This window comes from Lepus europaeus, chromosome 10 (assembly GCF_033115175.1).
Source record: "Lepus europaeus isolate LE1 chromosome 10, mLepTim1.pri, whole genome shotgun sequence".
NCBI classification, from domain to species: Eukaryota; Metazoa; Chordata; class Mammalia; order Lagomorpha; family Leporidae; genus Lepus; species Lepus europaeus.
In genome coordinates, this window is record NC_084836.1 from 1,298,294 (window position 1) to 1,319,665 (window position 21,372).

The 21,372-nt window shown below is 67.3% G+C and overlaps 1 protein-coding gene across 1 annotated transcript in view; it reads right to left on the bottom strand.

Annotated features, from left to right (window-relative positions):
• Positions 1 to 21,372, bottom strand: part of TAFA5 (TAFA chemokine like family member 5) — a 130,125-nt gene that overhangs the window by 20,239 nt on the left and 88,514 nt on the right. The window contains exon 2 of the mRNA XM_062201911.1: positions 7,098 to 7,247. Coding sequence (XP_062057895.1) covers positions 7,098 to 7,247 — 150 coding nt within the window. The remainder of the gene's footprint in view (positions 1 to 7,097; positions 7,248 to 21,372) is intronic.

The window sequence follows — 21,372 nt, forward strand, 5'->3', positions numbered from 1 at the left end:
TTCCCTGTAGCCCACTTTCCTTAGACACGGGACCCCCAAACACCAGAGATGCCAGAAACATGGGGTCCCCCAGCCTGGGTCTCAGTGCTAGGTCCATCGCGCCCTCCGAGGAAGGGGGTGGGCAGGCGGCCCATGACTGGCAGCCACGGGAAGGGGTTCGGAGGGGGCCGCAGCCATTCACGCCCCGGGGCTGAAAAGCTGCAGAGCCCCTGGTTCTCTGCTGCACCTGCCTGGCAGGGGCTCAAAGGCTTGGGCCACGTACGTGACCGCAACTTACGGCCCCCAGCAGACAAGGCCACAGGCATTCACGTGGCTGCACTGCTGCCTGCCCGAGGGGATGCAGGCCTGTCCCCGGGAGCCGTGCTGTGGTCAATGGTGTCTGTGGAGCTGTCCTGCCCCCCGGGAGGACCTCCTGGAAGAGGCGAAGCTTGATAGATGAGCGCGCCACAGGGAAGAGGAAGTGGGCATTGCGGGTGGGAGAAGAGGTCAGGAGGATGTGGGGACCCTCCTGGTGACCGGGGACCACGCAGCCACCACGCAGGCCTGGAGCCCACTCCCCCAGGGTCTGCACTCCAGCAGGGTGGGGACCCCGAGGCCCGAGGTGGGGAGCGGCTGGCTGGAGTCGGGCCCTGGTGCACCTGAGCGGGGGAGTGGCCAGGGTCTGCGGGCTCAGAGCCCATCAGCCATGGCTGCCTGCTGTCACCGTGGACTCCACAGCCTGACCATTCCCAGTGTGCTCTGTGTAGGACCCCAGCCTAGAGGGACCCCTGGCCAAGGGGAGGGGGTGGAAGGGCCACGTCCAGCCCCCCAGCGGGGAGCCCACGCCCCAGCCACCTGTCGTCCCTGCCACCAGCCCAGGGGCAGAAGCAGGAACGTGGCATCTGAGCACCTGGGGGACCGCAGGTGACCCTGAGCAGCCCGCCCACCACCAGCCCCGTGTGGGAGGGGCCGCCTGCCGCGGGCTGTGTGGGGCGGACAGCTGCCTGGGGCCACCCAGCCTCCCCTCCCCCGCCGGGGGCCACAGGACTGACTGCTCCCCTCCAGGGTCCCAGGGACAGCAGGGCAGCAGGCTCTCTCCCGCGCCACGTCACGGTGTTAATCATTGCAGAAAAATCTGCCGAGCCCAGAGCACATCTCAGAAGGAGACGTTTTCTTTCCACAACTTCTGGACAGCATAATTTAGCGAGAACGGTCTCGATAATTATTTTTTCTTTAAATAGTCACGGTGGAATGTATTAATTTTCAAGATGGCTCTCTGATTACAGTGATTCATTAGCTGCCTGGAGCTGTCCCCACCGGCGGCGAGGACGCGAGAGTCTCCCTCGTGACGGGCGATGGGCGCCCGCGCCGCACGGGGCACAAACACTCCAAGCCGGGTAATCAAATTAGATGGAGAGGGAAGAAGGGCGCCCGCAGTCGCCAGGAGCTACCTGTTCCTTTATTGCGTTAGGATTAAGACGTCTCCGTGGAGAGAAAAAAACAACACTCCAATCATCTTTCCTGGGGAATTCTGTGAGCCACAGGAGCCGTGGAGAGGGGGGGCGCCTCCTGTCGCTCCAGCGGCCCCGGGGCTCTGTGCGAACGGAGCTGGGGGGCAGCCAGGGCCCCTCCCTCAGAGGCACAGGCTCCTCGACAGAGAGGCCATCGGGGTCCCTGGGCGCTCCTGGGGGCTGGGGGTCTCTGGGAACGTGAGGGGGCTCGATCCCAGGAGTGGGCCTGCTGTGAGTGCTGGTCCCTTCCTAAGGGGGAGCGGCTGAGGCCACCGACTCCGCCTCCCTGGGGAAGCCGAGGCCGCGTCAGCACTCAGAGCGTCATGGGTCACCCACCCATCCACGCAAGCACCCACCCACCCATACACGCACACACGTACCCACCCATCCACTTACCCACGCGCACACACACTCACCCATTCATGCACACACACACACCCATCCACACATACACGCACCCACCCACGCACACACACACCCACCCATCCGTGCACCCACTCATATACACATCCACCCACTAATCCACACACACACCCACCCATACACGCATGCATCCACCTACCCACCCATGCAAACATGCACCCACCCATCCACTTACCCACCCATACACGCACCCACCCATCCATCCACGCACACACGCACCCACCCATGCACACACACACACACTCACCCATTCACACACACACACCTATCCATCCACTCATCCACACACACACACCCATGCACACACCCACGCACACCCACACCCACCCACCCATGCACACACCCGGGCACCCATCCTCCACCTGCCCGAGGGAGCCTGGGACTAGAAGCAGGAGCACCTGCTCCATCCCACAGCCCCTGCCAGCGCGCACCCACGGAGCGGAACAGGATGCGAGGCGCGTTGTGACATCTGCTGATGAAAAACTCGATTTAGGTTTCGACAAAATCAAGTTCAAAGCAACTCCATTAAGAACGCTGCCCTCTTCTAGCAGAGCGAACGTGCAGAAACGGCGCTCGCTCTTCGGAGCAACGTGCTGAGGACGGCGACCGCCCTGGGTCGCGAGGTTCAGCACCGGCTCCCCCAGCAGCCCTCCCGTGGCTGGAGGCTTCTCCCTGCCCGACTCAAGCTCAGCTGTGCGTCTTCCCTCCTCACGGGCGTCGGCCTGCACACTGTCACGGACACCAGGACACCGACACGGACTCATCTCACGGGTCTCCGGCAACACATCTACCTTCTACACGCTCTCCATTCATATCCCACCCACCAGCTACCCACCCGCCCACCCACCCATCCATCCGTCCACCCACCCACCCACCATCTACTCACCCAGCTACCCACCCGCCCACCTGTCCACACACCCACCCACCCACCCACCCACCCACCATCTACTCACCCAGCTACCCACCCGCCCACCTGTCCACACACCCACCCACCCACCCAGCTACCCACCCACCCACCCACCCACCCACCATCTACTCACCCAGCTACCCACCCGCCCACCTGTCCACACACCCACCCACCCACCCAGCCACCCACACCCACCCACGCACCCATTCATCCTCCCATCCACCCACCCTTCCTCCACCAACCACCCAAACACCCAGACACCCGAGCCCCGTGCGCCGTGCTCTGAATGTTCCCGTTCCTCCCGGGTTCTTGGGTGGGAACCGAACTCCCACGGTGACGGCGTCATGAGGTGGGGCCCTGGGCAGATCAGGTCACGGGGTGAAGCTCTCGGGAGCAGCACCTGCCTGACCCGTACTGAAGGGCCCAGGGTTCAGTGGCCACGTAGGACACCGGGGCCCCACATCAGGGGTCCGGGCTCAAGGCCCGGCGTTGGCTCCTGACCCCAGCTTCCGGCTAACGCACACCCTGGGCGGCACTGGTGACGACTGCACACCTGGGCCTCTGCCACCCACGTGGAGACCACGCTGGAGGGCCAGGCTCACGGCTTCAGCCTGGCCCTGGCTGAGACGCCCGCCAGCTGCGGGTGGTGAGGGAGGAGCTCCCAGGGGGTCTCCCTCCCGGCCACGCTGCCCGCCGCCTCCGCCTGTGAGGCCAGGGGCGCCCTCGGCCCCATTTCACAGACCAGGAAGTCGAGGCTCGGCCCTTCAGGAGGCCTGGCTGTGAAGCTCTCGGTGGCCCAGCCGCCCTCGTCCCTGGACCCTCAGCCTCTGCCTCATGGCCATGTCCCCAGAAGGACCCGGGTGGCCCCGCAGGCCAAGGGGATGGGGAGTGGAGTGCTTTAGAGGCTGAAGAGCCGTCCACAGGGGTCACTCCTGCCCATGGCTCAGGTTAGACACCTGCCGCGGCCTGTCCAGGACCCCCGACCACGGACACGGAGGACACACTGGGGCAGCTCGAGGGAACGCGGCTCCGCTCAGGGCTGCCAGGGAGCAGTGGCCTGGCCACCCAGTGCCCGGGACAGGACCTGACGAGCACCGAGCAGACGCCCCACGTGGGCCTGGGCAGCACGCGCCACCCCCCCCTCCGTGCCACACCACGTGCCCCTCCCCTGCTCAACATGAAACACGGCTGTTTGTGCTGACCCCCCCCCCCCGGCTTCCATCTGGTCCTCGTCAGAGGCCGCAGGGGCGGCAGAGCAGGGCCCAGGCGGAGGGCGGCCACAGCCGGGCCCGCTCCTCCCCTGCCACCCACCACAGGGTCACTGCCGAGCTCAGCTCAGGGGACAGCGACAGCCAGGACAGGACGGCCGCGGGGCGCTGACCACCACTGCCCCTCCCCCAGGACGCCTCTGGCTCGGAGTCGCCACAGCCCACGGCCGCTGTCCGACCGGAGAGGAGCCTCAGCGCTGGGCGTCCTCAGGACGTGAAGCCTGCACCTGCCGTGGCCGCTGCCCACGCACGCGCCCTGCCGTCAGGCCCTGACGCCCTGACAGCTGCCGGCCTGGGCTGCTGGATCCGGCCATATGCATCCTGCCGCAGCTGCCCACGAGACCCCCAGGTGCATGCCTGCAGGGGCTGGCACGGCTCCGCACCTGTGCCTTGCAGGCACCACCCTGGTCCTCCCTCCACCAGTCGCGGCCGGCTGCTCCAGGGCCCCCGGCTCCATCCGGTCCAGGGGAGGTCTCGTGGGGAAGGCGGAGTCAGAAACACACTGCAGGTGCCCCTGCGGCTTCCGGGAGGACACGCACAGTGACACTGACTCAGCACCTCCCAGGACACGCCCCCTCACCGTGACACTGACTCAGCAACTCCCAGGACACGCCCCCTCACCGCGACACTGACTCAGCACCTCCCAGGAGGACACGCCCCCTCACCATGACACTGACTCAGCACCTCCCAGGAGGACACGCCCCCTCACCATGACACTGACTCAGCACCTCCCAGGAGGACACGCCCCCTCACCATGACACTGACTCAGCACCTCCCAGGAGGACACGCCCCCTCACCATGACACTGACTCAGCACCTCCCAGGACACACCCCCTCACCATGACACTGACTCTGTACCTCCTGCAGCTCCCAGGAGGACATACCCCCTCTTCCAGGCCCTGGGGACCCTCAGGACCACACAGGGTCCTGTGGCTGGGAGAGGGGAGCTTGGAGCCTGGCCCTGCCCACCTGGACATCACCAATCTGTGTCCCTGGAGCAGGCACAGCCCTGCGGCTGTGTGAGTGCAGTGGTGGTGGGGGGGTTGTGTCTTTGTGGACAGTTCCCTGAGCCAGACGCACTCTCGCACAGGTGCACGGGGCCCAGCACTGCCAGGGTTCACCGGGAAACACTTCATCTCAGACACAGGCCAGGAGGCCTCCTCTTACAAAGAGAAGCTGTCTGGAGAACTCCTATTCATCCCTCGATACCCTGCTCATAGGTGCCCTCGGGGACCTATCCCTGCAAGGCGCTGACAGGAACTTGCGGCTGCGCTCCGGGGCCTGAGCTCCCATGTGCCGAGGAGCGAATGTTTTCACCGGGGGCCCCCTCAGCCCCCACACCCACAGCAGACCCCGTGTCTGAATGAATGAATTAAGCAGACACCCCAGCGCCCGGCGGCAGGACTCGCATTCATACAGGCAGGGCAGGAACCCAGCCGACGGCAGCCAGGAGGACGGCACTGTGTGGAGCCCGGGAGGTTTCCATCTGGGGCTCTGGGGCCTGGCCCTGGTGTGGGGGTCTCCCGGGAGAGGAAGGGGACACCCCCAGGCTCAATCCCTGCCCACAGGGCGGGGCTTGGCCGGCCCTCAGTCTCGCACAATCCCTCAACACCTGGCCACCACGTGCACCTGCCCCAGGGCGGGAGCCGGAGCCGGGCATGGCCGTGCTACCGGCTAATTTGGTTCGCTGGGAAGGCGGCCGCCTTCCCCTCGGGGCCCAATTTATCCCAGAATTGGAGCAGAATTAGGGTAATTGTGCAGCTGGGTGCCCGTCACATGCCCTGCCGGGGAAGCGAGAGGAAGACAGATCGGCCCCAGCGAGGGTCCCCCCACCGGTCCCATCCCAGCCCAGCTGCACGCTCAGCCCCTCCCACAGAGCCCTGCCGGGCAGGGGCCGAGGGGGCCCCACCCCTCCAGGCCTCTCGGTCCTGGCTTCCTGGGCGCCGCGGGGCTCCCGTCCCCGGCTGGGCTACATTGAGCAGCTCCCAAAGCCTGGAAGGTGCACAGGACTCAGGGGCCCAGACTGTCCCCCCCGGGCAGCGGCCACCTGGGGCTCCCTGGGGGCCTGGCCCTGTGTCTGCAGGGTCCAGAGTATGGTCATCGGTGACCCCACCCCCAGCCTCCAGCCACGCGGGGCGCTGCGTGCGGAGCCCGGACGCCACTGGGCACGCCCAGCCCTGCTCACGGCACCTGCACCCCTGAGCTGGCCGCCCCCACACCACGAAGCCCGGGCTCGCGCCGGCACCAGCTCCTCTCTCCCTGGCCCTGGCTGGCGGTCTTGGTCACAGACAAAGGACAGCGGCAGGGGCCGCCCAGGCTGCTCCTGAGCGGAGCTGTGGGATTTGAACCCAGGCTGCTGCAGCCTGGGAAAAAGCCCCAGAGCAGAGCCGGAAAACCCAGGCTCCAAATTGGCCCGGGGCGACGCCTGCAGGGCCCTGCCCTCCCTGGGGAGGACAAAGTCCATGTCCATGCCCATCCCCCACATCCCCTGCTCCCAGGGACCCCGCCTCCCCTCTGGGCCCACCCTCCTCTTCCGGCCTGGAACCCCCATGGGGTCACCCGATGCGACCTGGACGGAACACGCTGGCTGTGGCCAGGCCCACAGGGCTCCCCGTGGCTCTGGTCATGGGGTCCCTGGGTGGGCTCTGGCTCGGCTGTGGGGCCTGAACCTGGCCGGGGTCAGAGCCGAGGTCCCCAAGGGACCAGCTGTGAACATTCCCCTTCCAGAGGCTGCCCTGCTGGCAGCTCCATCCCAGGGGTCCCTCGGGGGCCCCCAGCCAGCCGCAGGCTCCCCCACCGTCCTCACACACAGCCCAGGGGCGCCTGCAGTGGCCGCCGCCACCCACAGGAACCCAGGGACGTGACAGCTCCGCCGCCCTGCCACCCTGGCCGCCCGGGAAGGCCCCATTGCCCTGGTGTGGGTGGCTGTCCGGGTCCCGCCCAGCGCTCCCAGCAGCCCGCGGATGGGGGTGGGGGTGGGGGCTGCGGCCGGGGCCGCCGGGGCTCTCACCGTCCACGCAGGCGGGCCGGGCCCGCGTGGTGCCGGCGATCTGGCCCTTCCTGCAGGCGCAGCGCGCTGTTTGCCGAGCGATCGTCCTCCGCGGCTGGCTGCTGTCCCGGTCCAGGGTGACGATCTCACAGGTGCCCGCGGCCAGCTGACCTGCAAGACAGGAGCAGAACCACGCTGAGCGGCCGCAGACGGGGGACCCCAGCCCAGCCACCCCGGCCTGCAACAGGAACCCCTCACGCCCAGCACAGCACCCACGGCACAGGGATGCCAGGCCCAGAGGAGCCTCGTGGCAGCTGGCACCAAGAAAAACTGGCAGCTGCCAGGCGGCAGGCGGCAGGTGGTCAACTGAAAGGGGCCTCACCCTTGCCACACCCGGAAGTGGAAGGGCCGGACCTCGAGGCCAGCAGCCGGCCCCCTCCCACACGTCAGCCCCTGACCCAGCCAGAAACCCGGCGGAATCCTCGGTCCCCTCCCCACCCCACCCTACACGCCAGCACGGGACGGTAGAGGCCACACAGCCCCCGGAGAGCAGCCTTCCCCACCGGGTGCACAGGCAGCCAGGGGGCGAGCGGGGACCTGGCCCCCAAGCCAGGAGGAGGCTAGGGCTCCCTCTGCACACCGGCCGGACAGCACGGGCCAAACACGGCACACGGGGCACACACAGGCAGATGCAGGTGGCATGCGGGTGTGAACACACCAGGGTCAGGAGCAGAGAGGCCGGCGGTGCTGGGGTGCTCCTAGCAGGGCAGCGCCCCGGCACCCACCGGCCCCCGACACCCGCTCACCAGAGACTCCGCTTCGCAGTCACCCCATCGCTGGCCAGTGGGAGGGGCTGGGCCTGGCCCTGGCCCAGGCAGAGTGGCTTCCTCCCCAAGAGGTCAACTCACTGGCTTCCCCTCCCCCACCTCCTCCAGTCTACAGGTGCAGCACCTGCCCCTCCCCCCTCCACCGCGCAGATAAACCCCTCAGCTCTCAGGCCTGCTCAGCTGTGAGAACCATGGGGCAGGTGACAGGAAGAACCGCCCCTCCCCTTCCCCGGGAAGCCCCTGCCCGGCTGTCACCACTCTGCAGCAGACACAGCGCCCCCTCGGCCACCCAGGTCCCCGGGATCAGGCTGCCGGCCTCCCACCAGGGCATCCACAGCCTGGACCCCCGCCCCTGCCCCGTGCCCCCGCCTCAGCCTCCTGCAGCCTCGCCGTTTGGCTCACTCGGCCAACACTGAGTGCCTGCTGTGCCGTCCCCTGCACGGGGCCCCCGCGGGTGAGGCTGCAAAGAAGCCCGTACTCGGGGACCCCAGCCCACTGGGGTGAGGGGACGGCAAGGAGGCAAAATGCAAACCACATGGGCTGGGGAGCAGCTGCACACAGCAGGGGACCGCGGGCACACTGAGGCACCAGCGTCCTCCCGAGAGCAGTGGGCAGCGCTTCCGCCCGCGGCCCTGAGCCAGGGCCCGAGGCTGCCCGCCCGACGCCCTCGTCCCTCAGGGGCCGCGATGCTGGGCCTCGCTGGGCAGGAAAGGTGAGGCCCGCGAGGCCCACGCCCCAGGCCCCGGCCTGGGTGGCCACTCTGACTCTGCAGGTCCAGGACAGGGGAGCCATGTGCTGCCTGACGGACATGACGCTCGTCTCTCACAGCCACGGGGTCTGGGCCACATCCCCAGAGCCACTCGGGTGGCCGCCGGCTGACCTCTGGCCGGAAGCCGCGCCTGTCCGCTCTCTCCATCAGCATGCGGCCAGCTCCCCAGTGTCCTCCTCTCCCCACCCGAGAGCCCCCAGCGTCACTCTGCTACGTCTGCGAGCACCCCACTTCCAAACAAAGCCACATCCCCAGTGCCACAGACAGAACACTGAGCTGCGTCTCACGCCATGGACCGCCCGGCTCTGCGTGCACGCCACGCGGCTCTGTCTCGGGAGGACCAAGCGTCTGCTGGCACGACCCCTCAGTGGCTGCCAACACGTCTGGTCCGCCCCAAGCCCCCCGGGCCGGGCCCCTCCCTTCCCACCCCTGCTGTCCCGCAGTGCCCGGGCGGCCTCTGCCGGGGCTCCCACCCTCGCCTGTCACCTCTGATTCTCTCCTGGGGTGACTTCTGTCGCAGCCGCCTCCCCCTCCTCCAGGGAGCCCCCTGCATGTCCCCCCCAACTCCTCCTCCCCTAGGGCTGGGGGGTGTCTGCAGCGGGTGGGGACTGGCCGTGGAGGGAGGGTTAGCGCTCCCGGGCAGCATCGGTGACCCCCACACCTGCCTGAGACGCTCAGAGGGGAGGGTCTGAGACCCGGGCAGTTAATGGCCAAAGCCCAGGGTCAGCACGGGTGTGGCTGGGCCAGGGCGGTGGTCAGGGACAGGCAGACAAGGAGCCGGGGGCTCATTGGACTGGGGCTGCCCCTGGGCCTGCACCCAGCCCTGCCTGGATTTTGCCATTTGGTTCTGGGCTCCAGTGACGGATTGCAGACCGGGTCTAAAATACTCGGCGTCAACCCCCGGCTGATGCTCTGCGCACAGCCGCCCGCTTCTGAACCCGCGCTTGGAAGTCGCCATGAGGGAGTGGTGAGAGGCGAGAGAGGCGCATAGGCCCCTGCTGGCCACCACGTCCCCGCCCCCGTGAGGACCAGGAGGCTGGGGGAGGGCGGGGCAAACGATCATCACCACATCCCCAGCTGACGACACCGTGTCCATCAACGCCAGGCCCGGCTTCGGCCTCCCAGCCCAGCCACAGGCAGGGGCACAGCCCTTGGCACAGCCACCGGTCTGAGAATCTGTCTCCCATCTCCGCACACACTGTGTTGGGCGGCGCCGGGGTCTGCAGGCCACACAGGGAGGAGGAGACGTCAGCCAGGAGGCTGCCGAGGCTGGGAAGGGCCTGGCACTCAGGCACCGCCCCTCCGTGGACGAGAGCCCCGGGTCCCACAGACACATCCTCCCTCCCATCACAAGCTCAGTCATTTGTCCTGCTCTCCTGTCTGGGCTGGGAAGTGGATCCGGCACAACCTGTGGGACCCAGGGCAGCTGGCTGTCCATGGGAAACTCAGGAGGGCTACCCGGAGGAGGAGGAGCTGGAGGAGGGCCCAGGGCCAGATAGGGTGGTGGAGGGCTGGCTGGGGTCTACCTGGGCCACACACTGGGCTCCCACGAGACCCTGCGTGGGCCAGGTCAGGAGGGGAGGGGCCCCGTGTGGGCCAGGTCTCGCCTTTGTGAGCTGACGATGGTGACCGGGGAGCCAGGGGCCTTGGTCTAGGGTCCGGGCTCTGCTCCAAGAGGGAAGGCCCGGGCACGGAGTGTGCATGGCCAATGTGGAGCCCACCCTGAGGTGGCTTCCTGGGACCCCCAGCACCAGCCTGGCCGCTGCTGCCCCCAGGAGCTGCCTGTAGGCCTCACTGACCCGGCCGGGCGGCGACTTTCCCTCTGTGGTCACCGCCGCGTGCTCGCCTCCCCAGCCCGGGCTCCATCGAGCTGGCCGCTGCGCCTGGTGGATCCCAGGCCCCGACCCTCACAGCAGCACAAGGGGAACACGTGGCAAAGCCACGGCGCGTGTGGCGTCTCCAGGAAGAGCAGACGGACGCGGAGCACAGCGCGAGACTTTACACGGGCGCGGGGGTGGGGGAGGAGTCCGCGTGTGCTCGGCTGGGGACGGCGAGCTGTTTGTAGACAAAGTGCCCGGTGCGTGATCCAAGGAAGAAAGACTGACAAGTGCGGCGTCACCAACTCTGCCGACAGCTGGTCCGCGGAGACGCTGTTAGGGGAACCGAGACAGCGCTGCTCGGCTGAGGGCCCAACCCTACACACTGTGGTGACACCTGGTCCGGTTACACGGGGCCGGGGGGTCTGAGCACGTGCCCCACCCACACCGCCAAACACGCACTCGCACCTCTGGCAGCAGGAAGCCGGGAGGGAACCACCCCGTGCCTCCTGGAAGGGCTGAAATCCCAGAACCACAGGCGCTGGTGGGAACGTGGAGCCCTGGAACACTCACCCACGGCTGGGCGGACGCCAAGCGGCGCAGCCACGCGGGAGCGGCTGGCAGAGCACAGCCTCGCCACCCAATCGGGGAATCCCACTCCCGGGGACGCAGCCAAGCGACGTGAAAACTTCTGTCCACGCCGAGCTGTTTCCGCAGCAGATGCGTTCCCAGTCGGCAAACACGGCGGGCACCAGGAGGCACCAGGAGGCGCGTCTTTTATCAAAATCTTAGAGGCTTACTCGCGTCCATTCCATTTGAAGACACAGACGCCGAGAGATCTGCTGGCCCACTGCCGCCGTGCCCAGACAGCCACAGCAGCCAGGCACTGCCAGGCCGACGCCAGGCGCCGGGAGCTCCAGCACCGCCCCGGCAAGGGTGGCAGGGCCCCGGGGACTTGGGCCATCACCTGCTGCCTCCCAGCTCACATTACCAGGCAGCCGGGGCCCCATCCGGGCACTGCCGGATGAGACGCAGCCCCCGGGGCGGCGTCTGAGCCGCTGCTCCCCCCACCCCGCCCCAGCTTGGCCCTACGTCTCTGAGGGAGGCGATCAACCCATCGGGGCTGTCCCACTACGGAACGCCGCTCACTGTGCGCGGGGACGTGGCGCGGAGGCTCAGAGAGACGCCGACGAGGCAGCCATGGGTTTTGCCAAGGGAAGGGAGCCAGCCTGGCAGGCAGCAAGGACGCCCAGCCGCGGGGACGTGGTCTCCGGCAGACGTGGGGTCTGGGACCGGGGCAGGCCACGGTCAGGGCCAGCTACCCAGGAGCTGAGGAAGCACCCAGGACACACAACTGGGCCAAAGCAGCGAGGGCCTGGAGCAGCTCCCACTGGCCAGGGCCACGCACCTGACGGCAGGTGCACGGGTGTGCGTCATCACAGCACCACGCGGCTGAGTGCAGCTGTGGCGAAGGTGCCTCACAGCCAGGTGTGCAGCCGCACGGAGGCCCCCACTGCGGGGTCAATGATGGCTGATGGGGCGGGCGGCAGAAGCCCCCGTCACTGACACAGAGCCCACCTCCCCGAGGCGGCTGAGCCCGCTGCTCTCTGCTCCTTCAGCGGGGGCAACTGGGGGGCTCTTGCCAAGGATGCCTGGAACGAGGGAGCATGCCCCTCCACAGTGGAGGACCCTGGACCACACCCGGGCAGGTGCTCACGGCCATGCAGGTCACTGGCGGTGCCTCTGTCCCTCCCCTGCCCTGGGAGCCCGCGAGCCCAGCACGGGAACGGGGAAAGCATCAGACACCACACAGGGAGCACCCGGCCAGCCCTCTGCAAGACTTCTGGTCCCCAAAACCCGGGAGCCTGGGGAGCTGGCTCCAGGGAACCCTCGGAGAGGTGACCTCGGAACACCACGCAGGGCCAGGGGCTCTGGACAAGGGCGGGGTTCTGAGGGCAGTGTATTCTGTCCCCGGGGAGATGCCGGCACCGCCCTCCGAGGCTCACGCCTCGGGCCGGGGTCCGGGAGGCAGGTGCGTAGCACACGGCGGCGTTCCGATCGTCAGTCTCCCTGTAAATCTACAATGTCCCTGAAACAGAGCGCTGAAGAAACCCGCGGTGGGAGACGCGCAGGAAATGGCCTGTGGCCGAGGAGTCGGTGGCCGCTGTGCCGACACCTGCCGCCTCCGAGGCGGGGAAATGGGGCGTGCTCACGCCCGCCTGCTGCCTCTGCACACCTGGCTCCCGGCTTTCCAGAGATGTGCTGAGCCCTGGGATTTCATGTTGGCCCTGAGCTCAGCGACAAATGATCACCTCCGGGGACCTGGCTGGGGCTCCTGCCCAGAACACGGCCCCTGCCACACACCCACTCCTCTGACCCGCACCGAGCTCCGGGGGCCTCACAGGCCGTGCAGCAGGCTGCCAGCGAGCTGGCGAGCAGGTGAGCCTCTTTCCTGCCCACACAGCTCCCCTCAAGGTCAAAGGCGACAGCTGCTGTCGGAGCTCACATGGCCGCCGCACATGGCCTGCGCCGTCTGCTGGGTAATTACGGGGACACTGGGAGGGCGGCCTGGAGGGGACAAGGGCTGCACAAGGACCCGGCCGTGAGTTCCCACAGGCTGAGGACATGAGCGCCCCGGCCACGCCTGCCTGGCCCACAGGGGAGGCAGGCCCCCTCCACGGGGCTGAGGGCACACAGATGGTCCAGTCACACCTGTAGCCGACACCCAGGGGCGATGCCTGGGGACGCAGGCAGCCTGGAGGAGCGGCGGCCACACCTCGAGGGTCAGGCTGCAGGACGCACAGGGCCAGCCCGGGAGCAGCGCACCCTTGGCCCGAGGCTGACACCCACACAGAACGCGGGCGCCCTTCCCTGAGGGGGAAAGCCCGCCCCCCAGCCGTGACGGGCACCGGCCAAGTCCAACTCCAGACCGGGACACTCTGAGATACCGAAGCCAAAACACACGGGTTCATTTACCCTGCCTCCCCTCTGGCTGGACATGATGGCCACGTCCCCCACAGCGCCTGGCGCCGGCCCTGCTGGTGGCTGTGGCAGATGGAGCGAGCTGGGTTGTGTCCACATGGCGACACAGGAGCAGAACCCTCCGGTGCTCCCAACAGGGACACGGACCCTACCCTGGGTCTCCCGAGGCCTCCTGCGAGCCAGGACTCCGGGTGGGAATCCATGCCGGGGAGAGAAGGCACACGGGGAGTCCAATCTGGATTTGAGATGCACGGGGCCAGCAGCTGCCGGGGGGTAGGGGGGGAGCCCTCACACCCACCCAGAGGGCCCCGGGGCCTCCCCAGCAGCACGGGCGGGGGCAGGGCTGCCTCATCCCAGATGAGGAGCATTAAGTTGCCCCTGTGCCGCCGGGCCCAGCCCTCAGTTCTCCCCGGGGGAGTGCATCCGGGCTTGTCGCGGTGGAGAATTTAGGGGGGCTCCAGTGTCCCAGGTGCACGTGGCCTTCTTCTAATGCAGCCCTCAGGGAGGAAACAGGAGACACACGGGCTGACGCCAGTCTGCACCAGTCCCCGGCGAGGGGCTGCCTGGAGCCCAGGGCCTGGCCCTGGCCCCGCTTCTGCACCCCCAACCCTGACGGAGGCAGAGACAGGCCCTGAACCAGAGAAACCCCGGTGCTCATGGCTCCTCGCCACCCTCCTGGACCTCACATCCCCTTCTCAGACGGACACAGGAGACAGGGAGGAGCGGCAGGGAAGCCCCTCCGTGCTCCAGAGCCCGAGGGACGCCCCCACACACAGGGGCGTCCTCGGGTGGGCTGCACCCCTCCCCACAGACTTGGCTGGCAGTAAGGGTGGCCCTGAGTGACCAAGGGGACGGAGGCACCCAGGACACCTTTCGTGCTGTTTCCCAGCCAAACCGACCACCTCCAGGCCTCCCCACAGCCTCCACACCAGCTCTGGGACCCAACAGCCTCCACACCACCTCCAGGCCCCCCACAGCCTCCACACCACCTCCAGGCCCCCACAGCCTCCACACCATCTCCAGGCCCCACAGCCCCCACACCACCTCCAGGTCCCCCCACAGCCCCCACACCACCTCCAGGTCCCCCACAGCCTCCACACCACCTCCAGGTCCCCAATAGCCTCCACACTACCTCCAGGCCCCCCCACAGCCTCCACACCACCTCCAGGCCCCACAGCCCCCACACCACCTCCAGGTCCCCCCACAGCCTCCACACCAACACCAGTCCCCCCCACAGCCTCCACACCACCTCCAGGTCCCCAATAACCTCCACACTACCTCCAGGCCCCCCCACAGCCTCCACACCACCACCAGGTCGCCACAGCCTCCACACCACCTCCAGGTCCCCCCACAGCCTCCATACCACCTCCAGGCCCCCACAGCCTCCACACCACCTCCAGGCCCCACAGCCCCCACACCACCTCCAGGTCCCCCCACAGCCTCCACACCACCACCAGTGCCCCCCACAGCCTCCACACCACCTCCAGGTCCCCAATAGCCTCCACACCACCTCCAGGCCCCCCCACAGCCTCCACACCACCTCCAGGCCCCACAGCCCCCACACCACCTCCAGGTCCCCCCACAGCCTCCACACCACCACCAGTGCCCCCCACAGCCTCCACACCACCTCCAGGTCCCCAATAGCCTCCACACCACCTCCAGGCCCCCCCACAGCCTCCACACCACCTCCAGGCCCCCACAGCCTCCACACCACCTCCAGGCCCCAAAGCCTCCATACCAGCTCCAGGTCCCTCCCACAGCCTCCACACCACCTCCAGGTCCCCCCACAGCCTCCACACCACCTCCAGGCCCCACAGCCTCCACACCACCTCCAGAACCCACAGCCTCCACACCACCTACAGGTCCCCCCCACAGCCTCCACACCACCTCCAGAACCCACAGTCTCCACACCACCTCCAGGCCCCCCACAGCCTCCACACCACCTCCAGAACCCCCCACAGCCTCCACACCACCTCCAGGTCCCCCCACAGCCTCCACACCACCTCCAGAACCCACAGCCTCCACACCACCTCCAGGTCCCCCTACAGCCTCCACACCACCTCCAGAACCACCCACAGCCTCCATACCAGCTCCAGGCCCCCCACAGCCTCCACACCACCTCCAGAACCCACAGCCTCCACACCACCTCCAGAACCCACAGCCTCCACACCACCTCCAGGCCCCCACAGCCTCCACACCACCTCCAGAACCCACAGCCTCCACACCACCTCCAGAACCCACAGCCTCCACACCACCTCCAGGCCCCCACAGCCTCCACACCACCTCCAGAACCCACAGCCTCCACACCACCTCCAGGCTCCACACAGCCTCCACACCACCTCCAGGCCCCCAACAGCCTCCACACCATCTCCAGGCCCCACAGCCCCCACACCACCTCCAGGTCCCCCCACAGCCTCCACACCAACACCAGTCCCCCCCACAGCCTCCACACCACCTCCAGGTCCCCAATAACCTCCACACTACCTCCAGGCCCCCCCACAGCCTCCACACCACCTCCAGGCCCCACAGCCCCCACACCACCTCCAGGTCCCCCCACAGCCTCCACACCACCACCAGTGCCCCCCACAGCCTCCACACCACCTCCAGGTCCCCAATAGCCTCCATACCACCTCCAGGCCCCCACAGCCTCCACACCATCTCCAGGCCCCACAGCCCCCACACCACCTCCAGGTCCCCCACAGCCTCCACTCCACCTCCAGGCCCCCCCACAGCCTCCACACCACCTCCAGGTCCCCAATAGCCTCCACACCACCTCCAGGCCACTCCACAGCCTCCACACCACCTCCAGAACCCCCCACAGCCTCCACACCACCTCCAGGTCCCCCCACAGCCTCCACACCACCTCCAGAACCCCCCACAGCCTCCACTCCACCTCCAGACCCCCCCACAGCCTCCACACCACCTCCAGAACCCACAGCCTCCACACCACCTCCAGAAACCACAGCCTCCACACCACCTCCAGGCCCCCACAGCCTCCACACCACCTCCAGAACCCACAGCCTCCAAACCACCTCCAGGCCCCCCATAGCCTCCACTCCACCTCCAGGCCCCCACAGCCTCCACACCACCTCCAGGCCATCCACAGCCTCCACACCACCTCCAGGTCCCCAATAGCCTCCACACCACCTCCAGGTCCCCCCCACAGCCTCCACACCACCTCCAGGCCCCCAACAGCCTCCACACCATCTCCAGGCCCCACAGCCTCCACACCACCTCCAGAACCCACAGCCTCCACACCACCTCCAGTTCCCCCCCACAGCCTCCACACCACCTCCAGGCCCCCCACAGCCTCCACACCACCTCCAGGCCCCACAGCCTCCACACCAGCTCCAGGCCCCCCACAGCCTCCACACCACCTCCAGGCCCCACAGCCTCCACACCACCTCCAAAACCCCCCACAGCCTCCACTCCACCTCCAGACCCCCCCACAGCCTCCACACCACCTCCAGGCCCCCAACAGCCTCCACACCATCTCCAGGCCCCACAGCCTCCACACCACCTCCAGAACCCACAGCCTCCACACCACCTCCAGAACCCACAGCCTCCACACCACCTACAGGCCCCCCACAGCCTCCACACCACCTCCAGGCCCCCCACAGCCTCCACACCACCTCCAGGCCCCCCACAGCCTCCACACCACCTCCAGGCCACTCCACAGCCTCCACACCACCTCCAGGCCACTCCACAGCCTCCACACCACCTCCAGGCCCCCAAAGCCTCCAGACCACCTCCAGAACCCACAGCCTCCACTCCACCTCCAGGTCCCCCCACAGCCTCCACACCACCTCCAGAACCCACAGCCTCCACACCACCTACAGGCCCCCCACAGCCTCCACACCACCTCCAGGCCCCCCACAGCCTCCACACCACCTCCAGGCCCCCCACAGCCTCCACACCACCTCCAGGCCCCCACAGACTCCACACCACCTACAGGCCCCCCACAGCCTCCACACCACCTCCAGGCCCCCCACAGCCTCCACACCACCTCCAGGCCCCCCACAGCCTCCACACCACCTCCAGGCCCCACAGCCTCCACACCACCTCCAGGCCCCCCTCAGCCTCCACACCACCTCCAGATCCCACAGCCTCCACACCACCTCCAGGCCCCCCACAGCCTCCACACCACCACCAGGTCGCCACAGCCTCCACACCACCTCCAGGCCCCATAGCCTCCACACCACCTCCAGGCCCCCACAGCCTCCACACCACCTCCAGGTCCCCCCACAGCCTCCACACCACCTCCGGAACCCACAGCCTCCACACCACCTCCAGGCCCTCACAGCCTCCACACCACCTCCCGGCTCCCACCACAGCCTCCACACCACCTCCAGAACCCACAGCCTCCACACCACCTCCAGGTCCCCCCACAGCCTCCACACCACCTCCAGGCCCCCCACAGCCTCCACACCACCGCCAGGCCCCCACAGCCTCCACACCACCTCCAGGCCCCCCTCAGCCTCCACACCACCTCCAGAACCCACAGCCTCCACACCACCTCCAGGCCCCCCTCAGCTTCCACACCACCTGCAGAACCCACAGCCTCCACACCACCTCCAGAACCCACAGCCTCCACACCACCTCCAGGCCCCACAGCCTCCACACCACCTCCAGGCCCCCCTCAGCCTCCACACCAGCTCCAGGCCCCCCACAGCCTCCATACCACCTCCAGAACCCACAGCCTCCACACCACCTCCAGAACCCCCCACAGCCTCCACACCACCTCCAGAACCCACAGCCTCCACACCACCTCCAGAACCCACAGCCTCCACACCACCTCCAGGCCCCCACAGCCTCCACACCACCTCCACTCCCCCCTCAGCCTCCACACCAGCTCCAGGCCCCCCACAGCCTCCACACCACCTCCAGAACCCACAGCCTCCACACCACCTCCAGAACCCACAGCCTCCACACCACCTCCAGGTCCCCCCACAGCCTCCACACCACCTCCAGGCCCCACAGCCTCCACACCACCTCCAGGCCCCACAGCCTCCACACCACCTCCAGGCCCCCCACAGCCTCCACACCACCTCCAGGCCCCCCACAGCCTCCACACCACCTCCAGGCCCCACAGCCTCCACACCACCTCCAGAACCCCCACAGCCTCCACACCACCGCCAGGTTGCCACAGCCTCCACACCACCTCCAGGCCCTCACAGCCTCCACACCACTTCCAGGCCCCCCACAGCCTCCACACCACCTCCAGAACCCACAGCCTCCACACCACCTCCAGAACCCACAGCCTCCACACCACCTCCAGGCCCCCACAGCCTCCACACCACCTCCACTCCCCCCTCAGCCTCCACACCAGCTCCAGGCCCCCCACAGCCTCCACACCACCTCCAGAACCCACAGCCTCCACACCACCTCCAGAACCCACAGCCTCCACACCACCTCCAGGTCCCCCCACAGCCTCCACACCACCTCCAGGCCCCACAGCCTCCACACCACCTCCAGGCCCCACAGCCTCCACACCACCTCCAGGCCCCCCACAGCCTCCACACCACCTCCAGGCCCCCCACAGCCTCCACACCACCTCCAGGCCCCACAGCCTCCACACCACCTCCAGAACCCCCACAGCCTCCACACCACCGCCAGGTTGCCACAGCCTCCACACCACCTCCAGGCCCTCACAGCCTCCACACCACTTCCAGGCCCCCCACAGCCTCCACACCACCTCCAGGCCCCCCACAGCCTCCACACCACTTCTAGGCCCCCCACAGCCTCCACACCACCTCCAGTTCCCCCCCACAGCCTCCACACCACCTCCAGGCCTCCCGTAGCCTCCACACCACCTCCAGGCCCCTTGGACGGGCGGGGCAGCTCCAGGGCTGGGCACCCACCAGGGCGGCTCTCGAACACGAGACTCACACCCACAGCTGGTGCCCTCCTCTCCTTCCCCCCAGGGCCCCTGCTGCCCTGCCCGGAGCTGGATTCCTGCTGCGCCCAGGGCTACGCGTCCTTCCGAGTTGGGAAGCTCCTGTTCCTGGGTCTGGGTGTGCAGCCCTGCCCAGGGGCTGTGCAACTGAGTGCATCAGTGGCACGTGTTTCTGTGTACACACATGTACATGTATGTGTCTGCATGTACACCCATCTGTGTGCAGCCTAAGTCCGTGTGTGACTCTACGTGTGTCAGTGTACATACACCTACACGTATGTGTCTGCATGTACACCCATCTGTGTGCAGCCTAAGTCCGTGTGTGCCTCTGTGTGTCTGTGTACATGCATCTACACGTATGTGTCTGCATGTACACCCATCTGTGTGTAGCCTAAGTCCGTGTGTGCCTCTACGTGTGTCTGTGTACATGCATCTACACGTATGTGTCTGCATGTACACCCATCTGTGTGCAGCCTAAGTCTGTGTGTGCCTCTGCGTGTGTCTGTGTACATGCATCTACACGTATGTGTCTACATGTACACCCATCTGTGTGCAGCCTAAGTCCGTGTGTGCCTCTGCGTGTGTCTGTGTACATGCATCTACACGTATGTGTCTGCATGTACACCCATCTGTGTAGCCTAAGTCCGTGTGTGCCTCTGCGTGTGTCTGTGTACATGCATCTACACGTATGTGTCTACATGTACACCCATCTGTGTGCAGCCTAAGTCTGTGTGTGCCTCTGCGTGTGTCTGTGTACATGCATCTACATGTATGTGTCTGCATGTACACCCATCTGTGTGCAGCCTAAGTCCGTGTGTGCCTCTGCGTGTGTCTGTGTACATGCATCTACACGTATGTGTCTACATGTACACCCATCTGTGTGCAGCCTAAGTCTGTGTGTGCCTCTGCGTGTGTCTGTGTACATGCATCTACATGTATGTGTCTGCATGTACACCCATCTGTGTGCAGCCTAAGTCCGTGTGTGCCTCTGCGTGTGTGACCTCAGTGTGACCTGTGAGGGACACTGCACAGCGGCTCCTGGACGAGACAGGACGTCCTGGGCAGCCTCAGCCGCACCCTGACCCTGAGACCCCACCCCCCGCACAGCAGGGATCCTGCTACTTCCCGGGGCAGAGCCTCAGGGCCTGTGGCCAGGACACGGGGCCAGGCTCCCCCTGCCCTCTGGCCTGGCCCAGTGGCTGGCTTCTGGCTCTGACCCTTGGTGGTTTCAGGGTGCACCCCGGGAGTGGGGCCGCACACCCCACGCAGTGCCCGTGCCTGCCCAGGGCCGCTTCTCAGATGGGCTTCTGGTGCTGGCGCCAACCCCGGAGGCGGCCCTGCTCAGTCACAGTGCAGTGGACCCCAGCCCCCAGCCCGGCCCCCCGAGGCCCAGCTCCCCCTCTGCTCTCTGCCCACACAGGCCTTCACAGCCATGGGCCCGACTCCGAGGGGCAGGGAGGGGTCTATATCCTCACAGCCGTGGTGCACAGAGGGCCCCCTCCCGACGACCACACAGAGGACCCCCTCCCCTCCGGACGACCACACAGAGGACCCCCTCCTGATGACCACACAGAGGACCCCCTCCCCTCCGGACGACCACACAGAGGACCCCCTCCCGACGACCACACAGAGGACCCTCTCCCCTCCCGACGACCACACAGAGGGCCCCCTCCCGACGACCACACAGAGGACCCCCTCCCGACGACCACACAGAGGACGCCCTCCCCTCCCGACGACCACACAGAGGGCCCCCTCCCGACGACCACACAGAGGACGCCCTCCCCTCCGGACGACCACACAGAGGACCCCCTCCTGACGACCACACAGAGGACCCTCTCCCCTCCCGACGACCACACAGAGGATGCCCTCCCCTCCGGACGACCACACAGAGGACCCCCTCCCCTCCCGACGACCACACAGAGGGCCCCCTCCCCTCCCGACGACCACACAGAGGGCCCCCTCCCGATGACCACCAGGTGCAGCTGGGGAACGGGGGTGTTGCAGA